Raw genomic sequence first — 24,416 nt, 5'->3', positions numbered from 1 at the left:
GAAATACATGTATTGAGGTCAGGGAGTTGTTTTGGTGCTTGACATTTAAAATTGAACTAGTAACTGTCGATGCCAAAGAAAGCTTGTAAGTTGATAAGTAATACCACAGACTTTGATTGATAAATATTCTTGGTGATACAAAGGTCTAGATGCACATATTTTAAAGGTCTTAGAAAGTTAATCATCTAGTTGGCTATGTATAGTTATGTACAAATTAAGGAACAATATTCTAGTTATAAAAGACATATACATACAGTTGCAGTGATCATTTTGATTTCCTGTCCTCTTGGGCTTTATTCCTGAAAAGTTAAAATTACTGTATTCATTTATTTACCTAGTTTGCTAGTCTTTTAACTGTACCTGATAAAGAAATTTTTTTCCTGAATGTCTCTCTTTTCTTTACAGGTAATTTTTGACAGTTTGTATGGACAGAACACGAATGCTAAGCTGAAGAATATGGCTGTACAATTTGTTCATCATGTTTGTTTAAAGTAGGTTATTTACCAGATACGGCAGTAGACTGATACCAATCAAAATTATTGTTTTAAACTTCAATCTTTAAAACAAAATTTTCCTCTCTAGTATTTGTTGTGTACTTGGATCTTATGACTTCCAGAATATATATGTGTGTCCTTTAACATTTAAATAGTAATAATAATAATAATTTGTTTCAAATTATTTTATTTTATTTCCATAGCTGTGCCGACAATAAGTTTACACCTGTTTCTCCAGTGCTGTTGTCAGGGATGGTCAAATTGATTGGGGAAGCTGCTGATGTAAGTACAGCGTTCAATAAGATGGATCCATTACTAATAGAAAAAAGGAGAGCAGAAAATAGTTCAGTCAGCTTCAGCTGGGTATATAGATGTCAAATAAAATATAATGGTACGGCCAGCTTCAGCTGGGTATATAGATGTCAAATAAAATATAATGGTACGGCCAGCTTCAGCTGGGTATATGGATGTCAAATAAAATATAATGGTACGGCCAGCTTCTGCTAGGTATATAGATGTCAAATAAAATATAATGGTACAGCCAGTTTCAGCTGGGTATGTGGATGTCAGTTGAAATATAATGGTACAGCCAGCTTCAGCTGGGTATATAGATGTCCATTAAAATATAATGGTACAACCAGTTTCAGTTAGATATATAGATGTAAAATAGTTTCAGCTGGGTATAAAGATGTCAATTAAAATATAATGGTACAGCCAGCTTCAGCTGGGTATGTAGATGTCAGATAGTTTCAGCTGGGTGTAAAGATGTCAAATAAAATATAATGGTACATGTAAAAATGTGTATGCTCACTTTTGATGTGTTATCATATTTCACAAAAAAAAATTAATCATTTTACATAGCATTTACTGCAATATATTTTTGCCAAACACTTTTCAGAATCTTAAGAAAAAAATTGAAGAGTTATTCTTTTTTTGTAACATATACAGTATCAGTTAATGTATTTTCAAGTCACATAGATTTACATACATTTAATTTGTTAGCTTTCCTGCTAGTCAAATATATGTTGAGGACTTAATTACATATACTTACAAAATTTGTTATATTAAATGTATATGATGTTAGTTAGCACTGACAAACAACTGATTCCCTGTACACTTGGATTGTTGTCTGTCTTTGTAGGATGGTAAACTGAGGAATCTAGCTTATGTAGCTGTCGGCAAGATAGTAAGGAGAGCTCCACAACTGGTGAAGAAAGATATAGCTCTAGTACAAAAATTCTTTGATGCCATATGCAAAGTAGGTATACTGTAATAACCTTATGTTATGTCCTGCTACAATTTGTCAACAGAATAATTGGTTTTAATGGTACAGATCATACCAAAGAGTGAAAAAAATAATGACTTATTATTTGAAATAAAGTAAATATTCTTAAATAATGAGACCAGCATTGTTTGTAATTTTCTTTTACAGACATATTTACATTCAGTTTGTATTATTTTTAGGAAGATCCAGAGACAAGACTAGGAGTACAAGAATCCCTTTCCCTCATGGCTGATGCATTTAAAGACATTGATCCAACATGCCAAACTTTAATGGAAGCTCTTATCATGCAGAATATTGATATGGTATATTGCTTTGCTGGTTGCCGTAACATTGTTTATTCTCATTCTGTAGAATATATTATTTTTGTGCTGTTATTTTTAAATTACTTTTAAATTATATTTATTGTATGATGTAAAGAAAAAAAATTTAATTATATATAAATATCAGATTTAAAAGAGATTCCAAAGCTATCAGCACTCACACAATTTATGTAGGTCTTTGTAATTGATCATCTTTTAAATTGCATTAGTCCAAACATAAAAAATATGTTTGTTTGCTGTACCCCTACCTAAATAGTTTGAAGCCTGGGTTGGTAGGCAGGGAAAAAAATTATTTTATTGAAATTTTGGAGAGGAAGAAATGCAGAATTAAATGTGTTAGAGATGTGACATATACGAGGTAATATGTTTGTCTCCGTATCTTTGATGACTTGTTATTATATTAACCTTATTTCTGTGTTGTTTATGAAATTGTGCGAAAAGTGTGTCTCAGTTATATCATTGATATGCTAATTTGTAATGGTAATATTCCATATCTTGAATCAGACTACATGTACATTGTCCATCTTACCGTATCTTTTGTCAATATTTGATATATGGACACGAGAATTTGAAATTGATATCAAATGATCTAATATCATTGAACAAACTGTTTATTTAATATCAAACAGAACCAACAATGTCAGATTAAAAACATTTACTAGTGAATGTTGACAGTGTTGCTGCTCAACTCATCATTACATCATGAGCACTAGGTCTTTTGTTTGTGTTACTCTTAAGTGTTTGTGGGGCATCTCTCAAAACTTCAAACATTAAATATTTAAGTTTTTGATCAAAATCATGAACCACTGTAATCGCTTCTTCAAAGTCCAGTTTAAAATTTACTGAGAAAATTTATGCTGTTAGCTATTTGTCTAAGACTGACACATTTATCAAGGTCAAATTATCAGGATGTCATCACTACATAAATTTTATGGTCGTCATCATGAACTCATGGATCGTTATGGTGTATCTATCTGTGCCATGAAAACTGATTTGTTCAATGTGTCATAGTTTTCCTCTTTTGTCTACCCTGGATTTGACTTTTTATGAGCAACTCGGCAGGTGTTTCTAGAAAAGCAGAGGATGCTTACCCTACCGGTACACCTGGTCCATGCTCCCTGTTTTTAGTGGAGTCTGAGTTGCTCATTTGCTTTTGTTACTTTGTATGTATGATTTTAGTTACTTTATGTTCTTTGTTGTGTATATCTGTTTTCCATGTCTGGTCTTTGTCCCTGGATTACATTCTTTTGATTACAGCCATTACCTTAGTTCCCTTGATTACTCTTTCAAACACATCTTAAGGATCTTTCCATGTGAATTTTGTCGGGAAATTGTAAAATACAAAAATGTATATTTATAACAAATGGCACAAATTTTGAAGTGTTCCTGTATTTTATTTTGACAGAGAAACAGAATGTAAGGACTTAGTCTTGTTGGGCCGAGCATTCCATTAAATTCACATTGATTACATAAGTTGAGACAGCGCTGTAAAAAAATATCAATTACCTGACTTTCTGAGTGTTTTTGCAGCATGGATCGAGAAATTGCTAAAAGATCGGCCTCCTGATCTCCAGCCACGAAAAAAACAATAATGTCAGAGATTTGGCAATGAAATAATTTCGGTCAGACCCTTCAAATTGGGTTGGTCGGTAAATGGCAAACAAACATATTTTTAATTTAGGCCTTATTTCAGTAAGTGAAACCTTTGATAGATAACCACTAATTGCTTTGTTAATATGACTTACCTATAAATAGGAGCAGCCTCAAGCTAGATTAATGTCTGTACAGTATGCTAGTACTGTATTCCCCTCCGACCATCTACCATCCCGTTTTATCCTACTGTTAGCATGTGGTGATACCAAGGAAGATGTTAGAGTAGAGGCCATGAAAGCTTTACATATAGCTCAGACGAAGGAGAAAGAGATTAGTAAAGATTCTACCAAACTTCCTCTTCCTAAACTACCAAAATTTCAAGATATGATGAATTATATAACTGTAAAGGTAAAATAATTTGAAGAACATATTTAACACCTGGCAATGGAATATATATATATAGACAGAAAATGTCCAAAATGTTAAATACATTCACCTACGGGCAAAAAAAAATATGTCTGTTTAGGGTTACATTCCTCCCAAAAATAGGGTAGGTCGGTCAGCATTTTCATTTTATTTTTTTTTTTCATTTTATTTTTTCTTGACTAAAGTTGAGCCTGTATTTGTAAAATAGCATCATGTTTAAGTCATGAAAGTAGATGGTTTTAAGTAGAAAGTTTAATGTTTAACATACCCACCTATTAATCATGTCTTATTACAATACACTTATTTTTGTTGTAATTTTGAACAAAATATAAGTACACTGTATTGACGCTTGGATTTATGTGATATAAGTCTCCTATTCAAACACTATTGTGACCTGGTTTTTAACGTACTTTAGGTTTTACTGGAAATTGGCGGAAATTACCGATTTTGTCAATTTTGGAGAAAAAATGTATTAGGGTCGGTCGGAAAACCCAAAACAGACATATTTTATTTTTTGGCCTAAGATTATTATAGTATTGAGTTGTTAGTAAACATGTATTATTCAGTTTCCTGTAGAGTTAAATCATTATATTCCATTATATTATTAGTTATTTCTTTTATCTTTTGAGCCTTTTTTTTATTTCAGTGTTTAAATATGACTTAAATATTGTGCTTGAATTAAACAAATTTTACACTGTATTACATGTAATACACAGTTTATTCCTAATGGTTTTATTGCTTGCCTTTTTATCAGCTTGTGAGGCAAATAACTTCTATTTCATTTGAAATGCTGTTCATTAACATGTATGAACTTGAAGACCATGAAATTCTTACCTTCATTCCAGGGTAGTCAAAGGATAAAGACACACCATAAATATGTTATAGGAAACCATGTTCTACCATTCATACCAGCAACTTATGAGCAGGTAAGTTAAGCATAGTTCATGCCTGTAAATTATCTGGAGGCTAGTTTTTAAAAGTTCATTATGGCAAATTTGGAAGAGGTAAGTTTAAAAAAGTTTGTACCAACAAATTTTGAACTGGTAAGTTTAACAAAGTTCATACCAGGAAATTATGTGGAAAAATAGTATAAAATATTATAGCTCTTTTCTCAGAAGTTTAGTAAATTTATTTTATGCATTACAATGTTATATTGTTCATTCCTTTAATTTGAAATGTTTCTTCAGTAGTTGCAGTATAACATCACTTAGTTTCCACCAAATCTGTTGTTAAAAAAATTATTTTCCATTAAAGCACATGTTTATGTTTTTTTTATCAGATGATTTTATATCTACATATGTGCCTTGCTCAGGATTCTGGACAGACACCAGATATGGAATCCCTATCAGCAATGCAATCTCAGGCCCCAGGCATTGCTAAATACATCAGAGATCATTTACAGGGAGATAACTCTGTACAAATCTACTTTGATTTTATCAAAGCCCTACTATCTGCTGTTAGTGGTATGTGTGTAATTAGTTTACTGTTATCCAATTTCATTTTTAGTCAATACTTATTTTCATGATTTAGGATGTCAGTTCAATATCTAGACTATCATTCTCTAAAAGATGTATTATATTATGAAGAACCCTTTCTTGCTCCCAAAATTAGGAAAGATAAATCACTTTCTAAAAATTGGTTGGTTTTTAAGTACTCTTAACAAGTTCATATTTAATCATTTTATGGTAACATGGATAACAATAAGACATATAGTTTTATGTTAATGATATAATTGTTTTTTGAAGACATTTGTGTTAGTGTTTATAGTATTATGATCTGCACAAAATAATGTTACTATTTACAGGTTCATCAGCAATGTATTGTCTAGTAGAATTGGTTGCCATAGCACCAGACAAGATGGCCAATCAAATTATATCACAAACTGATTGGATCAAGGTTGGTGTTATACATCTGCTCCAAGAAGAGAGATACAAATCTTTCATCTTCAAACAAATTACCACAGCTGCCTAATATATAATCTGTAAAGCATTTACAAGATCCTTTACTTAACTATGTTCTGTTTTCAAACATACAAGATGAATGTTACATAGATAGAAAATTTTATGTACAGTAACAAGTGTGTAATGGGTAGGTATTAAATGATTGATATATACAGCACATTGGACATTTTTTGTAACTTTTTACAAGTTTTAGGCCCCGTGCAGGTCCGGGTGTTAAAAGAATAGGCCTGCAGCAGCGCTAAGCTTGTCGTAAAAGGCGACTAAATAGTGCTCAGAAACCTAGCCGGGGGCTAGGCGCTCTGCTCACAGAGCAACTGGGATGCGTGCCCCAGGTGGTGGAATGGGGTACCCCTGGCGTGTTACATGCTGGGGTTGTCAGGCTATAATACGGAAAACCTGACCGCAAACCATAGTGGTGCACCGTGTTGGGAAAGATGCCACGTTCCTCGCATGTTAAAGAACCCTGCTGTGGTATTCGATAGGAGTAGGAACCTTTGCACTCCACCACAGGAGGCTAAATTGCCCTACCTTACCCATCCCCCCTTTTTCCAGTGGCAATCAAAATTTGTCGACCCTATTATCCTTGTGACCCATCCTTTTTTTTTTCGTTTCATGTTCATTCTATCATCCATTTCATGTTCATTGTCTGAATATAGCTGAAATATTGCTGCTCGGACGTTAAACCCCAACAAACAAACAAGTTTTAGAAGTAATAACTTTTCCTTTGAAATACAGTTTAACAGTCATTTCTTTTTTATGTTGAAATAATTTCATTAGAATGTTTGTATTCAGCAATTTACATCAATCTTATGTAAGCATCAAATTAACTTGGATTCTTTTTATTCTGCTTCAAACGAAAGCTAGAGAGGCTTTGGTGAAATTGAATATGATACAAACAAATCACTGATTTCACGAGTTATGTCCCTTACTCTAGGTCTACCTCCTTAATACCACATATTGCTTCCTTCCAAACTAAGAAAGAGTTCCTTACCTTCGAAAATGCATATGCAATAGCAGAAGCATTAATTGCCATATAATAACATTTAAATATTAAAAAAATGCCTTTCTTTCCTTGTGTGCTAGGCAAGTTATGTCAAACTACATTGTAAATTATCAGTTTCTAGTAATATCTTAAAAACTTACATAAATAATATTAATAAAAAGATGTTTTGATGTGAGCTATTTTATCTGTAATATGTTTTACTGCGTACTGGTTGGTGTTTTTTAAGTGGAAGACTGAGCCCCAACATAGTCTGACAGCATCTTGATTTTATACACTATGCAACACTTATAAAGAGTTCATCTGACTTAGAAAAAAAAGGTTATGATATCAAAAGAAGTTTTCATATTTATAAAAAAAAAAAAAATTAAAAACTATTCTTCAAACTTTTGTATTTCAATTCTAAACTACCATCATATTTGCATTTTTGTCCCCTTCTGGTGACTTTGGCCAAACAGGACTTTAAGTTTCATTCTGCATGACATCAGTTTTCCACTCTTTTTTTTTTGTCATGCTTGTAGATAAACATTTGATATTTGGTACATTGCTTTGCTATGACTAGTTACAGATCATTTATTTTTTTATAAGTAATGGTCCTTGGAGTTCGAAGACAAATGCAGACTCAGTTTTCCGCATTTTTCTTGTTTACAAATTATGCATGGAGTTTGCATTCTGATCTTTTCAACAGATTTTTCTTCTAGTAGGGGACTATAATCGCAGAATACTTGTTTATCTTATAGTAGGGGACAACAATTTTAGAATACTTGTTTATCTTCTAGTAGGGGACTATGCAATAATCTCAGAATACTTGTTTATCTCCTAGTAGGGGACTATGCAATAATCTCAGAATACTTGTTTATCTTCTAGTAGGGGACTATGCAATAATCTCAGAATACTTGTTTATCTTCCAATAGGGGACTATGCAATAATCTCAGAATACTTGTTTATCTTCCAATAGGGGACTATGCAATAATCTCAGAATACTTGTTTATCTCCTATTAGGGGACTATGCAATAATCTCAGAATACTTGTTTATCTTCTAATAGGGGACTATGCAATAATCTCAGAATACTTGTTTGTCTTCCAATAGGGGACTATGCAATAATCTCAGAATACTTGTTTATCTCCTATTAGGGGACTATGCAATAATCTCAGAATACTTGTTTATCTTCTAATAGGGGACTATGCAATAATCTCAGAATACTTGTTTATCTCCTAGTAGGGGACTATGCAATAATCTCAGAATACTTGTTTATCTTCCAATAGGGGACTATGCAATAATCTCAGAATACTTGTTTATCTCCTATTAGGGGACTATGCAATAATCTCAGAATACTTGTTTATCTTCTAATAGGGGACTATGCAATAATCTCAGAATACTTGTTTGTCTTCCAATAGGGGACTATGCAATAATCTCAGAATACTTGTTTATCTCCTATTAGGGGACTATGCAATAATCTCAGAATACTTGTTTATCTTCTAATAGGGGACTATGCAATAATCTCAGAATACTTGTTTATCTCCTAGTAGGGGACTATGCAATAATCTCAGAATACTTGTTTATCTTCCAATAGGGGACTATGCAATAATCTCAGAATACTTGTTTAATTTTAGAATTATATGAACAGTAGTAAAGATGATTTAAAGGAGTTTGGTAGTCAGATGTATGCTGTTGTTATCTGTCAACAACCAGAGGAGATAGTCAGGGACAGCGTAGAGGAGTTATATAAAAATCTAGATAACAAAGTAGGTACCATGTCTATAGACACTTGCAGGATACTTAGATATTTATACCAAAATAAAAGTTATTCCTTAAGCTGCTACATGCAACTGTTATCATTCCTATATTTTTATTAACATTTGCTACAGGCGACTATTATCATTTTTTGGGAGTCAGTTTTTTATGGTTGTTCCTAGACAAGGGAGGGAATAATGGAAATAAATTCTTTTAGACATTTTGATTGGTCAAAATATGGCATATTTTTGAGATTCTTGGATGTTTTTATGAATTACAAGGATAAAATCGAAAGTAAATATATCTGATGAAAAATGTCTCAGAATGGCAGACGCTGATTGGAATCGCCCAATTTGAACATTTTAGACTAGAGGGGTAAATAAAAATTGAAATATACTTTACACTTTGCCCATAAGTGATTTTTCTTTAAATACTGATAAGGACTTTTAACTTGTTAATGTGTGAAAAATGTTTTCGGAAATTTTATGTTTGTATATGCTTAATTATTGTGAAGTTTAATGTATATGGAATTTTTCTGAATATTAAATCATCAAAACCTATATTATCTCACAACATTTTGCACCTGGACAGGTAAAAATTGATGGAAACAAACTAATGTGAAAATATGAAACTCTAGAATCCAACAATACTTTTACATATAACTTTTACTGGTCTAAGATCAATAAAAACAGATATGCCCATTCAAACATGGTAAGCACAATTAGTCATTTTTTTTATTCATAATTACAAATCAAAACAACAGAAATTAGCATAGCAGCTGTAAAAAGGTTAATATTCATATATTTTTATAAGCTCAAAAAAATCTCATTTACCTGTTGGAATTGTGTTTTACAATGCAAACTGTTAAACCTTAAAGTGTGATCATTCATCTATATTTCTAAAAAAAAAATCACTGCCTGTTATTAAGTTTATATAGATAATTGGACTTTGTTATAATGTGATTTTTCAGAATGTTGAGGTACAGTTGGGTTCAGTGATAGGTTTAGGGTATTTAATCGGCCAGTACCTGAATGATAGGACCCATACCAACAATATGGAAACAAATGGACCTTCTAAAGTAGAGGAAAATATTAAAGCTTCTATTGTGAAGACATTACAAAAATTAGGTTAGACATTTCATTAATTATACCTGTATAGTCAAGAACAGCTCATCTGCAATGATGTAGATGTGCATGGGTAATATAATGACTGTCATAGGACTCAAAATTGAGATAAATGAACCAAAAGGTTTTATATGTAACTCTATTTGTAGGAGATATCTTGCTATCAGTATTTTTAGTTCTTATTTGTTTATTCCAGCCTCCTACTTGGTATTACCAGCAGAGACTAATGTTTCTTTAAAAATGGCTACTTGCTTGGCACTAGGAGAAATAGGGAGAAGCTCATCTTTACTACTGCCTGCTGGTGGAGAAGGGGATGGTAAGGGGGAGACAACCAAATTGTCTGTTATTTCATCCTTACTGAAAATGCTCAAAGCTAGCTCAGAACCTAATAAGGTAATATTTAAAAAATAATGTGAGTGAATGATTAAGTAAATCATCTCTGACAAGGTATAATGTTCAGAACTATAGTTGATCTGTCCCTGATGACACTTTAGAAAAAAAGGGTATGTGCATGGTGAGATGTGATACACATATATTTGTAGTGTATCTATCTGCGCCCCACTGATGTTGTAAGTTTATCTACATGCAGTATTCATAACATTGCAAAACCTTTAAAAATTGAAGATTTATGTCTAAACAAGTAGTCTTAAATGGGATAAAGTTGTAAATGCTACATTAAAATAATGTCACATTCCATACATTTGACATGTGGAATTTCCCTTATGTTTTCAGTCTGACATTCTTCTTTTGACTTATAAAAAATATATTGACTACTATTTTTTTCTAGGTTAAAGAGAGAAGTGTGACATGCCTTGGATATTTCTGTGTTGGTGAAGAAAATTTTCCCCATAGAAAGAAAGTTATGGTTGATATTATGGATTCAGTACAGGTATGATGTATTCAGTACAGGTATGATGGATTCAGTACAGGTATGATGGATAAAGTACAGGTATGATGGATTTAGTACAGGTATGATGGATTCAGTACAAGTATGATGATATGATGGATTCAGTACAAGTATTATGGATTCAGTACAGGTATGATGGATGCAGTACAGGTATGGATTCAGTACAGGTATGATGATATGATGGATTCAGTACAGGTATTATGGATTCAGTACAGGTATGATGGATTCAGTACAGGTCTTATGGATTCAGTACAGGTCTTATGGATTCAGTACAGGTATGATGTATTCAGTACAGGTATGATGGATTCAGTACAGGTATGATGATATGATGGATTCAGTACAGGTATGATGATATGATGTATTCAGTACAGGTATGATGGATTCAGTACAGGTATGATGGATGCAGTACAGGTATGATGGATTCAGTACAGGTATGATGGATGCAGTACAGGTATGATAGATTCAGTACAGGTATGATGATATGATGGATTTAGTACAGGTATGATGGATTCAGTACAGGTATGATGATATGATGGATTCAGTACAAGTATTTTGGATTCAGTACAGGTATGATGGATGCAGTACAGGTATGATGATATGATGGATTCAGTACAGGTATTATGGATTCAGTACAGGTATGAGGATTCAGTACAGGTATGATGGATGCAGTACAGGTATGATGATATGATGGATTCAGTACAGGTATGATGATATGATGGATTCAGTACAGGTATTATGGATTCAGTACAGGTATGATGATATGATGGATTCAGTACAGGTATTATGGATTCAGTACAGGTATGATGGATGCAGTACAGGTATGATGATATGATGGATGCAGTACAGGTATGATGATATGATGGATTCAGTACAGGTATGATGGATGCAGTATAGGTATTATGGATTCAGTACAGGTATGATGTATTCAGTACAGGTATGATGGATTCAGTACAGGTATGATGATATGATGGATTCAGTACAGGTATTATGGATTCAGTACAGGTATGATGGATTCAGTACAGGTATGATGGATGCAGTACAGGTATTATGGATTCAGTACAGGTTTTATGGATTTAGTACAGGTATGATGATATCATTGCACAGATTTTGATTGGGTTTTTAGCATTTTTTAGCTGTTTCATGTTGTTTTTCCTGTGCTTAAAAGATTTTACATTATTATAAAATAATATTTTGTGGATACAAAAAAAAAATCTGGAACATTGAAAAATTGTTGCAAAAAATATATATTTATTACTTCCTCCCCAGAGCATATACTTTGCACACATTGGTAAATTGTTGACAGTTATGGATGACACATGTATGGTTTATATTGGTTCTTTTGATGTTTATTATATATTTTGATGCAATTGATTATTTAAATTGTCATTTTCCTGGTGCTTTTTTTTTCATGAACATAAGTTTAAGTTAAAGAGAATTACACCATTCATGTACAATGTCTTATGCTTTCAGCCAAAACAGTTTGAGTTACACATGACAACAGGAGAGGCTTTAGTTTGTGCTGCACAAGGGAGACAATCAGCAGCAGCAAGAGATTTATGGACAGAAACAGAACAAGATTATATAGTAAGAAATACTATGTTACTTCTATATCAGTTAGTTAAGGGAGACAATAATGTGTGTGAGCGTAGTAGCTGAGAATGGTGGAAAAAGGAGTAAATTAATTACTTAAATGAGCCTTTTGTTTGATAATTATTTTTATATCTACAGAAATCTACTGAAGCATTATTTTGTAAAAGAGTGCTAGTTAATCATGATTTCTGTTATTATTATCATTTTAAGGCTAGAGTCAAAGTTACAGCGACTGAAGTGGACTGGTATCTACATAGTTTATTGAACAAATACATTGTCAGTAACAATCCACATGTCAGACAGGTACATGGAATTACTTTCTTTATCTGGCTTCAAAGTTCTGTGTATTTAATCCGAAAATTATTCTAATTAGTTGAACTAGCTTTTTATCTGCTTTGAATGTGATTACTTCTTCAAACATTATAAACTTGACATCAAATAAAATTATTAATTATAATTTCTTTCTAGTCAAAAATATTGTTGTTAATGTTAAGTTATATTTAGTCAGAATGTAATGATTTCTTTTCAGGCTTCATGTATATGGTTACTTGCCTTGACTAAAAAATGTGGATTTGAGAAGTCATTGCAGGAGAAGCTCAGTAACATTCAGGGGGCATTTATGAGACTCCTGTCGGAGAATGATGGTAATTACTAGTGTTTGTTACAGTTTATTTTGGTTTGCTTGTAACTTCTTCAGAAATGTCATTAAATAATATTTTGATAAAAGTTAATGTATATGTGAGAGATACTTGAAGTAAGTTGAAAATTGTTATTTGTATTTTTTTTTACAATGAAAAGTAAATACATGTACAAAATCTTGATTTGTTTGTTAGATATTACACAGGACATAGCCTCTAAAGGTTTAGGACTGGTGTATGAGATCTGTACCACTGAACAAAAAGACACGCTAGTTTCAGAGTTAGTGGATACATTGATGACAGGCAAAAGGTGGGTTTTATATAGATCAGTATCTCTCTCAGAGTAGATACATTGATGACAGGCAGAAGGTGGGTTTTATATAGATCAGGATCTCTCTCAGAGTTGATACATTGATGACAGGCAGAAGGTGGATTTTATATAGATCAGGATCTCTCTCAGAGTAGATACATTGATGACAGGCAGAAGGTGGTTTTATATAGATCAGGATCTCTCTCAGAGTTGATACATTGATGACAGGCAGAAGGTGGGTTTTATATAGATCAGGATCTCTCTCAGAGTAGATACATTGATGACAGGCAGAAGGTGGGTTTTATATAGATCAGGATCTCTCTCAGATTTGATACATTGATGACAGGCAGAAGGTGGATTTTATATAGATCAGGATCTCTCTCAGAGGAGATACATTGATGACAGGCAGAAGGTGGGTTTTATATAGATCAGGATCTCTCTCAGAGTAGATACATTGGTGACAGGCAGAAGGTGGGTTTTATATAGATCAGGATCTCTCTCAGAGTAAATACATTGATGACAGGCAAAAGATGGATTTTATATAGATCAGGATCTCTCTCAGAGTAAATACATTGATGACAGGCAAAAGGTGGATTTTATATAGATCAGGATCTCACAGAGTTAGTGTATATTGAGAGAGAGAGAGAGAGGGAGGATATGGTAGGCAGTTATTTTCAAAATAATATTGTAATATTATCATCTTGTTAGTAGTGAACATTGGTAGTTTTCATGGAATGTCCATGTTCAAATATTGGGAAATAACAGTGTCACTTTGGAAAATCATCAACTTAATCACTTGTCCTCTGATGTTATTTACAAAATTAAACCCTTGACCTCTGGTGTTATTTACAGGGCATGAATAAAGTCATTTTAGTTTCAACACAAGATGAATTCCAGTGTATTAGGTCTGAAAGTTTGCAGAAATACTATGTAATTTAAAAAAAAAGTCAACATGATTGTACTTAAATAAAATTTATTGCAGGGCCAAACAGGATGTGAGTGGAGATACGACAGTATTTGAGGAAGGATCCATTGGTAAAACACCTGATGGGTAAGTACATTACATCTTCTGTATCAATACAAGGTTTAAGATCTAGACAGTACTTTCTGTCAAAAATTTAAGAACAGATTAAATTTTTATTGGCCTAGCTTTTTACTTGTTTTATTGGTGTTATTGTAGGTTATACCATATAAGTGTTGTAAAACATGGCTTAATTTTATATTTACATTGTCATTTGCACTGTTTTTAAAAGTAAAAACTGTAACTAATTAGACCAGGTAATAAAGGGTTCAATGGCTGATTTGATGATTCTATTCTCAACTTAATCTATTTTACAGTGGAAGTCTTTCTACCTACAAAGAATTGTGTTCTATTGCCAATGATTTAAATCAGCCAGATCTGATCTATAAATTCATGCATCTAGCCAACCATAATGCCATGTGGAACTCAAGAAAGGTAAAAATAATACTGAGTATAAAAAGGTCACCTACTTTACACACATAGCAAAGTTATTATATTAAAAACTATACAGTATCATGGGATAGAATGTAAAAACCAATTCAACCAAAGTCACAGTAATCTTTCTATTATTGACCTCATTGACATTCCTAGAGAGTTTGCAAAAATAAGAATCACAACCAAAATAATTTCATTGTAAAATTCAACTCGAGTAACTGTAAACCTTTCAATATTGTTATTGTGATGAAGCATTTTGTTTTTACTTGATAAGAGTTCAAATGTCTGTTTTCTAAGTGACATGAAAAAAAATCTTTTGAAATATAATCTCTGCAATACAGGGTGCAGCATTCGGATTCTCCACAATAGCATCACAGGCAGGGGAACAGTTGAGACCTTACTTATCACAGATAGTACCTAAGCTGTATAGGTACCAGTTTGATCCAAACCCTAAAATACAACAAGCTATGAGCAGCATATGGAATGCTTTAATACAAGACAATAAAGATGCTGTAAGTTCGTTATTTTGATTCTGCTTCACAAACTGTTGAGTAAGTTTAATTTGAGCATTTTAGGTGAACTTGGGTTCTTCATGAAATTTTTGATTAGTTGATTTTGAGTGCATTCTAGTTTAATTTTTAGCTCACCTGGTCTAGAAGGCCATGTGAGCTTTTCTCATCGCTGTTGTCATCCGTCGTTAACTTTTCTTTAAAAATCTCCTCCTCTGAAACTACTGAACAGAATTTGATAAAACGTGGTGTCAATCATCCTTCTTCATGTCTTCTCTCAAAGTTTTATCTGTTATGGTCCCTTGCCAAAAAAACATGGGTGTTGTTACTAAAAATAGAACAAAGTGGTATTACTGTATATTTTTGTTTATATCTCAAAGAACATTACAGATAGAAGACATTTGAGATATCTAAGGCTCTTTAGCTCAAAGACTGAATATAGCTGAAATATTGCTGCTCGGACGTTAAACCCCAACAAACAAAAAAATCTTCCCTGAAAATTTCTGGATAATTGATGTACTAATTTTGGAGTTGTTCCCTTTTTTTGCTAATTTTACCTTTTATTGGCAGTTTTTGCCTATTACTTGGAAAATGAAAGCAGATTGATGATTAATATAAATTGATAAAATGTTCAGTATTCCAATGTCTACTTTTGGTGCAAATTTCAGAAAAATCTGTTGACACTTCTTTGAGTTATGGGCCTTGAAAGTGTCATTTTTGACATTTTAACAGTTTTTGCCTAATATTTAGAAAACAAAAGCAGACTGATGATTAATGTAAATTGATAAAATTTTCAGTATTCCAATGTCTACTTTTGGTGCAAATTTCAGAAAAATTTGTTGACACTTCGTTGAGTTATGGGCCTTGAAAGTGTCATTTTTGACATTTTAACAGTTATTGCCTAATATTTAGAAAACGAAAGCAGATTGATGATCATTGTAAGTTGATAAAATGTTCAATATTCCAATATCTATTTTTGATGCAGATTTCTTTGAACGTGTCATTTTTTACCATTTCCCTGTTTTTGCCTGTGGTTAAACAAACAGCAGCAGATTTATAGTTAATGTAAATTTAAAAAAATGTATATGTAAAATTATGTTAAGATTTATGATTGGTGCAAATTTGGGAAAAATCAGTTGATTGCATTTTTTATTGATTTTTTGCACTTTCAGCATGTTATTCAGTTAACATAAGTAGAATCATGATTAATGATTAAAGTTCTGTCTCATGACAATTATCATCTGTGCAAAAATGGTCTAATGTGTTTGACCTTATTTAGGTTTTGCATATATTCAACTTTTTAAAGATATTTTACAAGGTGAGCGATTCTGGCTTTTGTGATCCTCTTGTTTTATCTCTGATAGTTTTACATTATATGTAGAATATGACTTCATGTTAGACCAAACCATAAAAAAAAAAAAACTATAATGGTACTTTAAAATAATAGTATATTCACAGTGTAATTTTTGTTTGTTGAATTACAAATTTGTTTATATGCCTAATAATCTTGTCCATCTAATTTTTTTGTATTAAACATTTTGGAATGTCTTCAAATGATGTGATAGTACAAAATATTGCACTCATCTTGGTGTTTATCAGTACCTATGATTCTGTGGAATTAAAGGATGAGATTTACCTAACCATATCACCACATTTCAAACTGAACTCCTCTTTATCATAACTTTTGATATTTATAGGTAGATAAGTTTATAAGTCAGATACTTTATGACCTCAACAAGAACCTAGTCAGCACTCAGTGGAGAATTAGAGAATCAAGGTAAATCTGACATAATTTGTTATATACTGTTGTGATTTATAGACTGAAAATCCACAAAACTGTCATGTTGACAATATGTTAGAATACCACTATAGGTCTCTAGTTGACAAATTGATACTTGATTGGAAGTAGCAGTGAAATTCATCAAGGCTCAGCCTACAAAGCTTGGATGTGTTTCAGGTTTGTATGTTTTTTACACCTCAGGCTGTAATGCTGCTTAAGTTTCCTTTGTGGTGCTTCACTAAAAGGAGTGTTATTGCTGTTCATGGATATATAAAATATTACAATAATGAGACAAGAAAATTTACATACTGTTTTATTTGTACTTTATAGTTGTCTGGCAGTAAATGATTTACTGAGAGGTAGACCATTGGATGATGTTGTAGATCAGCTGCCAGAGTTATGGGAAAACTGCCTTCGAGTCAGAGATGATATTAAGGTTTGTTAGAAATAGCAAATTATATTGTTATAAACTTACCTGTGAATTATACAAATGTTGAATTTTGTATTACTAATTCTGCCTGTTAGGAGACCTAAAATATCCAGGAAATCCAAGATAGTCTGTTTGGTCATAACTCCAGCACAATTCAATTTCAGCAGTTGAAGAGTGAATAAATCCTTTGCTGGCATTGAATATTCATACATGTAGCTGTGACTTATTTGTTGTAAATGAAATAGAATTTCCACATATGAAATTGTCAGTTTTAGAATGTGATTCAATTTGAAAGATTAATGGCATATTATTGTAGAACAATTACATATATTTATACATGAGTAAAAAGAGAAAGAATTTCCATAGAAACCAAATACAAATATCACAATTGAATTTGATGGCTTTGCTTATATGGTTTCATTTTATTTTAGGAGTCTGTGAGGAATGCTGCAGATTTGGCCTGTAGATCTTTAAGTAGGGTAAGACACATTATGTATATTTCCACCTAAGAATCAGGCCTGTAGATCTTTAAGTAGGGTAAGACACATTATGTATATTTCCACCTAAGAATCAGGCATGTAGATCTTTAAGTAGGGTAAGACACATTATGTATATTTCCACCTAAGAATCAGGCCTGTAGATCTTTAAGTAAGGTAAGACACATTATGTATATTTCCACATAAGAATCAGGCCTGTAGATCTTTAAGACGGGTAAGACACATTATAAATATTTCCACCTAAGAATCAGGCCTGTAGATCTTTAAGTAGGGTAAGACACATTATGTATATTTCCACCTAAGAATCAGGCATGTAGATCTTTAAGTAAGGTAAGACACATTATGTATATTTCCACCTAAGAATCAGGCCTGTAGATCTTTAAGACGGGTAAGACACATTATGAATATTTCCACCTAAGAATCAGGCCTGTAGATCTTTAAGTAGGGTAAGACACATTATGAATATTTCCACCTAAGAATCAGGCCTGTAGATCTTTAAGTAGGGTAAGACACATTATGAATATTTCCACATAAGAATCAGGCCTGTAGATCTTCAAGTAGGGTAAGGCATTATGTATGTTTCAACAATGAATCTGGATTGTAGAATTTTCTATTACTTTATTGCATCAAACATACATAGGAAGAACTCCAGGTACACGTAATAGTATGGTGAAAAGAGATATTTTTTGACTGGTTATAGTGAACATAGATATGAGGTAAAGATGAATCACAATTACTAAAGGAACTTTCTGAATCGTACATTGATTTGTGCTTATCAAAGGCAGTGTGTGTTTATTTCTTCAAATCTGTGCTATTAACATGAAATTGTGACTTAATCTTAGTCTAATAGTTTTTTTTTCCAATCAACTGTTCCATCTGATAGAAGAAAACTTATGAATTGACCAGAATGGTTTTCAGCACATGTAATTTATATCCTTACAGGCTTCTATTAAAATCTGTGATATTAATTATGGCAAACTTGGAGAAAAAGCAACAAGACTTGTAATACCGTGTCTTTTGAGACATAGTTTGGAGAGCCGAGTGTCAGAGGTTAGGGCTATAGGGTAAGTAGATGATCAGGTAATGAATCAGTTTGATAGAGATCTGTTGTTTAGTCTGTGTATAAAGGGCTGAATACATAACTTCATAAAGATTTATTAAGCAAAGTCTCCTAATGCATAGTCAGGACTACGAGAGAGAAGTCCAGTATATACTAGCAATTTATTAAAAGTCTTTCTTTTTTTTAGTTTAATTACAAGTAGCAATATGCATTTGTATTTTACAAGTCTGTCTAAGAATACCATGCAGAGCTATCTCCTGAATGATTTGGCAATTACTTGTACAACACTGTAAATAAACTATTACTTTGTTTTTCATAACATTTTCAATTATTTATCTGTTCAGGTTGTCAACAATGTTAAAGATTAGTAAGAATGCTGGTCCCCTGTTGAAGCCCCACATACCTATCCTAGTAACTGCTTTGTTAGAGGCAGTCAGTGGTTTAGAACCACAGGTTCTTAATTACTTCAGTCTACAGGTTTCAAGTAGTCAACAGGATCTTGAAAAATTAGACAGTGCCAGGATAGCTGCTTCCAAGATGTCTCCTATGATGGAAACGGTTAACTATGTAAGTCTATCCTAAACCAAAAGGAACATTTTTAGTATGATTTTATCTGTTCTTAGATTCTTTCCTTGTAAAAAAAAATAACTTGTAATAAGTCAAGAACTAAGAAATTTGCTTTGTTTTATATTTGATAATTTATTTTTTTTTCTTTAGTGTGTGCAGTATATTGATAGTGAAGTTCTAGTAGAACTGGTACCAAGATTGACAGATCTCATCAAAAGTGGTATAGGTATTGGTACTAAGGTAGGTGACCTTAAAGAAACAATTCAATTAGAAAAAAAATATATCAAAATACCAAATCTGGGAAATTCTTAAACAAACATATCAAAAACACACTGATCCAATTGTACATGTACATTGAGGCAATGATGACCCCTTCCTTTAAAATTTAGTTTTAATTCTATTTAATTAATAATCTTTTTGTCCAAAGGAATTGTTAAAAGAATCATATTGTGACAGCTATTACTCCTGATTTGTTCTATTTCAATGAAACTAGAACTTATTTTATAGAAAGGTATTGCCAATATTGCTTCAGTACCTTAGTTTTAGCCAAATTACAACAGCAAATTGGTTGTTTTAATTTTGAGCATATTTCACCCACTGCCTGAATAAGTTAATTGATATTATTATTGAAGTAACCATTTTTAGTGTCTATGTTGTTTGGTATGACACAAATTGTTAATTTCTATACTTTTATTTTCCAGGCAGGATGTTATTAATTTGGATACTTTTATTTTCCAGGCAGAATGTTGTTAATTTGGATATTTTTATTTTCCAGGCAGGATGTTGTTAATTTGCATACTTTTATTTTCCAGGCAGGATGTTGTTAATTTGGATATTTTTATTTTCCAGGCAGGATGTTGTTAATTTGGATATTTTTATTTTCCAGGCAGGATGTTCCAGTTTTGTGACCCAGCTTGTACACCATTGCCCTCATGATCTTACTCCATTTGCAGGTAAATCCTTAGCAAAGTATTGTTGTCATATATTTACTAGAATGATTGAGACATGTTGGACTGTCCTCATATTTTAGTTTGTGGTGTTTCTTTACAACTTTTTATATCAAAGATTGGTTACTGTTATGTTATTGACAATAAATAAAATCCCCCATAATGTCAAAATACAAATCAGGGTTCTGTGAATGTCAAAATACAAGTCAAGGCTCTGAATAGCTTATCAATATTAATTGAGTAGTTATACATAGACATGTTCTTTTTTATTCTATGGAAAGGTCAAAGGTAAAACAATCAATGATACAACATGTCATTTACACGAATAGAGGCTTTCTGATATAATCACAATTATAAAATTTTTAAAAATGTGATCACTACATGAACATAAACACATTTTCATTAATACCATGTAGCCTTATCTCTATACAAGTTGTAAATATCTTAGCAAAAGACTATGTAATGAAGATAAGTGTCTGTATATTTACTCTTAAAAAAACTTTAAAAATGTAAAATGCATAACGATTTTTTCATGATTTGTAGGTAAACTAATGTCAGCATTTCTGTCAGGCTTGAGTGATAGAAATTCCTCTGTAAGGAAAACATATGCTTCAGCACTTGGGCACTTGATTAAGGTTGGTTATGGAGATATACTTATTGTAATGATATTCAGTTATAAAGCTGTATAAGCTGGAAGTAAAGAATCCATTTATTCATCAAGTTTTGTTGACAAAGTTAATATTTGTAAGTTTGGTATTAATAGGTTTTATTTATGATGATTTTAATTTAGGTTTTACCATTAACATTTATAGGTAGCTAAAGACAGCAGTGTGGAGAAACTTGTTACTAAACTCAAATCTTGGTACTTAGAGAAAGAAGGTAATATAAAAAGTATCAGATATCTTAGTGTTTATTTCATGGCTTTTTTAGATCAACATCAAGTATTATTTGTAATTCTGATGCCAACAAAAATTTAGATCTGTAAAAGCTAGATAGAAAAAATTAACTGATTTAGAGAATACAAGAGTTATCTCCCATTCATAATGTAGTAAACATTAGTAGCAGGATCTTACACCTTTACTGAAATCTGTTTTATATTTCTATGTTTCAGATGAAGCAGCCCATCATGCTTGTGGACTCACTCTTCTGTCCATGTGCCACCAAAGTCAGGACATCATGAAACGACATGCTACACAAGCTATGCCACTGGCTTTCTTTGCAATGCATGAACAGAAACCAGGTTAGGTTTACAGCTTAATATGGATATGCTAATTAATTATAGGTCAATATCTAAATTTGTATCTTGATAAGGAAAGAAAGTAAGTGTTAAGCAGTAATTGAGGACTCAGTCTAGTATCACACTCATATATTATTTGAAAAAAATTCTACCAAACTATTTAATAACTTTCAGTAATAAATCCATTCTGCATGTTATTGGTTAAATGTCAGGTACATTTGAGGATTTTCCTTGAATGAACATGTTCTCTGCTTTTGTGCTTTCAATAAAATTTGTATTACTTCCAATAAGAAAGATAATCCTTGTCAATTGAATCTTACACTATGGTATTTATGATGTCTTTGTATACTTCTAGAGAATGAAGATAAACACTCTAAAGAGAATGTATGGGAGGAAATATGGTTAGAAATCACACCTGGTAAGTATTAAGATCATGTAGTATTTGGTACATGTACTAATGTATATGTTTCCATATTTCAGCTTCTTTAAAAAAAATCATTTATGGAAGTCAGTTTTTTTAAATAAATGTCATTTTTGTTATTCCAAGGCATAGTCAAACGGTATATTTGTTTAAGGGAGTTAAATCATCATACAGGTCCATCTTAGCTGTTGCCATCTTATTTTGGTTTTTGTATTTTGTCATCTTTAAAAATCTCCTCATCTGAAAGTACTTTGTGGATTATTACCAATAATTGTTTAAGAATTGAATCATTAGTTAATGTAACTACATGTATTCTATACAGGAACTGAAGCAGGAATCAGACTTTACTTACCAGAGATCATGGCACTGTTACAATCATCTATTGATTCACAATCATGGGCAACTAAGGCCCAGTCAGCTGCTGCTATGAGTACAGTGGCTGAGAAACTGAAAGACAAACTTGGACCTCCACATCTGGGTAATCTTCTGTCTACATTACTGGCAGGGTTACAAGGCAGGATCTGGACAGGCAAGGTAGGCAACAAATCATCTAGGCTATATGCTGTTTACATTACTTGTAAGGTTATAGGCCAAATCAAAACTATTAGCTTTGATTCTGGGCAATTTTCTGTCAGACAGCCCCGTGCAGGTCCGGGTGTTAAAAGAATAGGCCTGCAGCAGCGCTAAGCTTGTCGTAAAAGGCGACTAAATAGTGCTCAGAACCCTAGCCGGGGGCTAGGGCAACTGGGATGTGTGCCCCAGGTGGTTGAATGGGGTACCCCTGGCGTGTTACATGCTGGGATTGTCAGGCTATAATACGGAAAACCTGACCGCAAACCATAGTGCTGCCCCGTGTTGGGAAAGATGCCACATTTCTCGCACGTTAAAGAACCCTACTGTGGTATTCTCCTTGAGTAGGAACCATAGGGCTCTGCCACAGGAGGCTAAATTGCCCGACCCTACCCACCTCTCCCTATTTCCAGTGGCAATCAAAATTTGTCGACCCCATTGTCCCTGTGTCCCATCCCTCTTGCATTTCATCATCATTTCATGTTCATTTATCAATTTCATGTTCATCGTCTGAATATAGCTGAAATATTGCTGCTCGGACGTTAAACCCCAACAAACAAACAAACAAACTGTCAGAGACAAGATTCTACTTTAGTAGGCTAACATCTTGGAATTATTCTGTCTACATCAATATTAAGGTTACATGGCAGGATTTAGACTTACATTTATCTTTCTTTCTACATCACTGACAGGTTCTTAACAATCAATTTGGGCAAATAACTACTGTATGGCAGATGTAAAATTTGGCAGTTTTAGGCAAATAAGTATACAAAAAATTTTATTGATTCTAATTTTGGGGTATGATATGTGGTGCTTTATATGCTTTAGCTCAGAGTAAATATTTCCTGGAATTAATTTGGGCATTTTTAAACAGATTGCCGAAAAACACCCAAAATTAGCACCCTGTGAAAATTACCTGTTATGCGATATTATGTTATATGTATTTGACAATACTTTTGATAATGAATGCAAACCCACTTACATTAATCTGATACTAAAGCAGACTTTATTTTATAGGAATCTCTTTTACAAGCCATTGACACCGTTTGTTGTTACTGCAAGTAAGTATAAGATGACACTGTGTTTAACATTACTGAGAGCCTCGACCACAGATCTACATCACAGATCTACATCACAAATACAGTGAAGACAATCAAAATCTACTTGTTAATTTTTATGTAAAGAAAAACACTACAAAATTTGATACTGAAATACATTTAAAACTATGCAATGGCAATTTCAGCTGCTGTTGTGGTGGCAGTTACCACTTTTGCCAGTTTTTGACTCAAGTTTCTCAAGCTAAAAACACTTTCAAAAATTATTAATGTATACATGATATTTTTTATTATTTTTTGTGAGCATCACCACAAAAACTCACAGGAAATATTAACAGCTTATTTTTGTTTTGTCCCGAATCAAGTCATGTTTTATTTTACAGAGAGAACTTATCTAAAGATGTAGAAGGCCAACCAAGCATAGATAAGGTAAATACTGGTCCATGTAAGAAGGCCAACCAAGCATAGATAAGGTAAATACTGGTCCATGTAGAAGGCCAACCA

At 32.6% G+C, this 24,416-nt stretch overlaps 1 protein-coding gene across 1 annotated transcript in view; it reads left to right on the top strand.

Annotated features, from left to right (window-relative positions):
* LOC148630231 (proteasome adapter and scaffold protein ECM29-like) overlaps positions 1 to 24,416 on the top strand; it is a 43,901-nt gene that overhangs the window by 11,149 nt on the left and 8,336 nt on the right. The window contains exons 10-42 of the mRNA XM_088563662.1: positions 406 to 491; positions 698 to 776; positions 1,636 to 1,752; positions 1,959 to 2,081; positions 3,855 to 4,100; positions 4,964 to 5,044; positions 5,398 to 5,581; positions 5,923 to 6,014; positions 8,694 to 8,825; positions 9,785 to 9,941; positions 10,135 to 10,331; positions 10,726 to 10,827; positions 12,316 to 12,429; positions 12,646 to 12,738; positions 12,965 to 13,079; positions 13,269 to 13,383; positions 14,366 to 14,434; positions 14,722 to 14,839; positions 15,181 to 15,351; positions 17,046 to 17,125; positions 17,459 to 17,564; positions 17,990 to 18,037; positions 18,998 to 19,119; positions 19,460 to 19,682; positions 19,833 to 19,922; positions 20,569 to 20,635; positions 21,173 to 21,264; positions 21,442 to 21,508; positions 21,741 to 21,869; positions 22,222 to 22,284; positions 22,610 to 22,821; positions 23,875 to 23,918; positions 24,296 to 24,341. Of these exons, the coding sequence (XP_088419788.1) occupies positions 406 to 491; positions 698 to 776; positions 1,636 to 1,752; positions 1,959 to 2,081; positions 3,855 to 4,100; positions 4,964 to 5,044; positions 5,398 to 5,581; positions 5,923 to 6,014; positions 8,694 to 8,825; positions 9,785 to 9,941; positions 10,135 to 10,331; positions 10,726 to 10,827; positions 12,316 to 12,429; positions 12,646 to 12,738; positions 12,965 to 13,079; positions 13,269 to 13,383; positions 14,366 to 14,434; positions 14,722 to 14,839; positions 15,181 to 15,351; positions 17,046 to 17,125; positions 17,459 to 17,564; positions 17,990 to 18,037; positions 18,998 to 19,119; positions 19,460 to 19,682; positions 19,833 to 19,922; positions 20,569 to 20,635; positions 21,173 to 21,264; positions 21,442 to 21,508; positions 21,741 to 21,869; positions 22,222 to 22,284; positions 22,610 to 22,821; positions 23,875 to 23,918; positions 24,296 to 24,341 (3,780 nt within the window). The remainder of the gene's footprint in view (positions 1 to 405; positions 492 to 697; positions 777 to 1,635; positions 1,753 to 1,958; positions 2,082 to 3,854; positions 4,101 to 4,963; positions 5,045 to 5,397; positions 5,582 to 5,922; positions 6,015 to 8,693; positions 8,826 to 9,784; positions 9,942 to 10,134; positions 10,332 to 10,725; positions 10,828 to 12,315; positions 12,430 to 12,645; positions 12,739 to 12,964; positions 13,080 to 13,268; positions 13,384 to 14,365; positions 14,435 to 14,721; positions 14,840 to 15,180; positions 15,352 to 17,045; positions 17,126 to 17,458; positions 17,565 to 17,989; positions 18,038 to 18,997; positions 19,120 to 19,459; positions 19,683 to 19,832; positions 19,923 to 20,568; positions 20,636 to 21,172; positions 21,265 to 21,441; positions 21,509 to 21,740; positions 21,870 to 22,221; positions 22,285 to 22,609; positions 22,822 to 23,874; positions 23,919 to 24,295; positions 24,342 to 24,416) is intronic.

This window comes from Perna viridis, chromosome 1, assembly GCF_037379345.1.
Source record: "Perna viridis isolate PV_CMFRI_1.1 ecotype Kerala chromosome 1, ASM3737934v1, whole genome shotgun sequence".
In the NCBI taxonomy this organism is placed as follows: Eukaryota; Metazoa; Mollusca; class Bivalvia; order Mytilida; family Mytilidae; genus Perna; species Perna viridis.
This window is presented reverse-complemented; position numbering and strand designations above follow the sequence as displayed.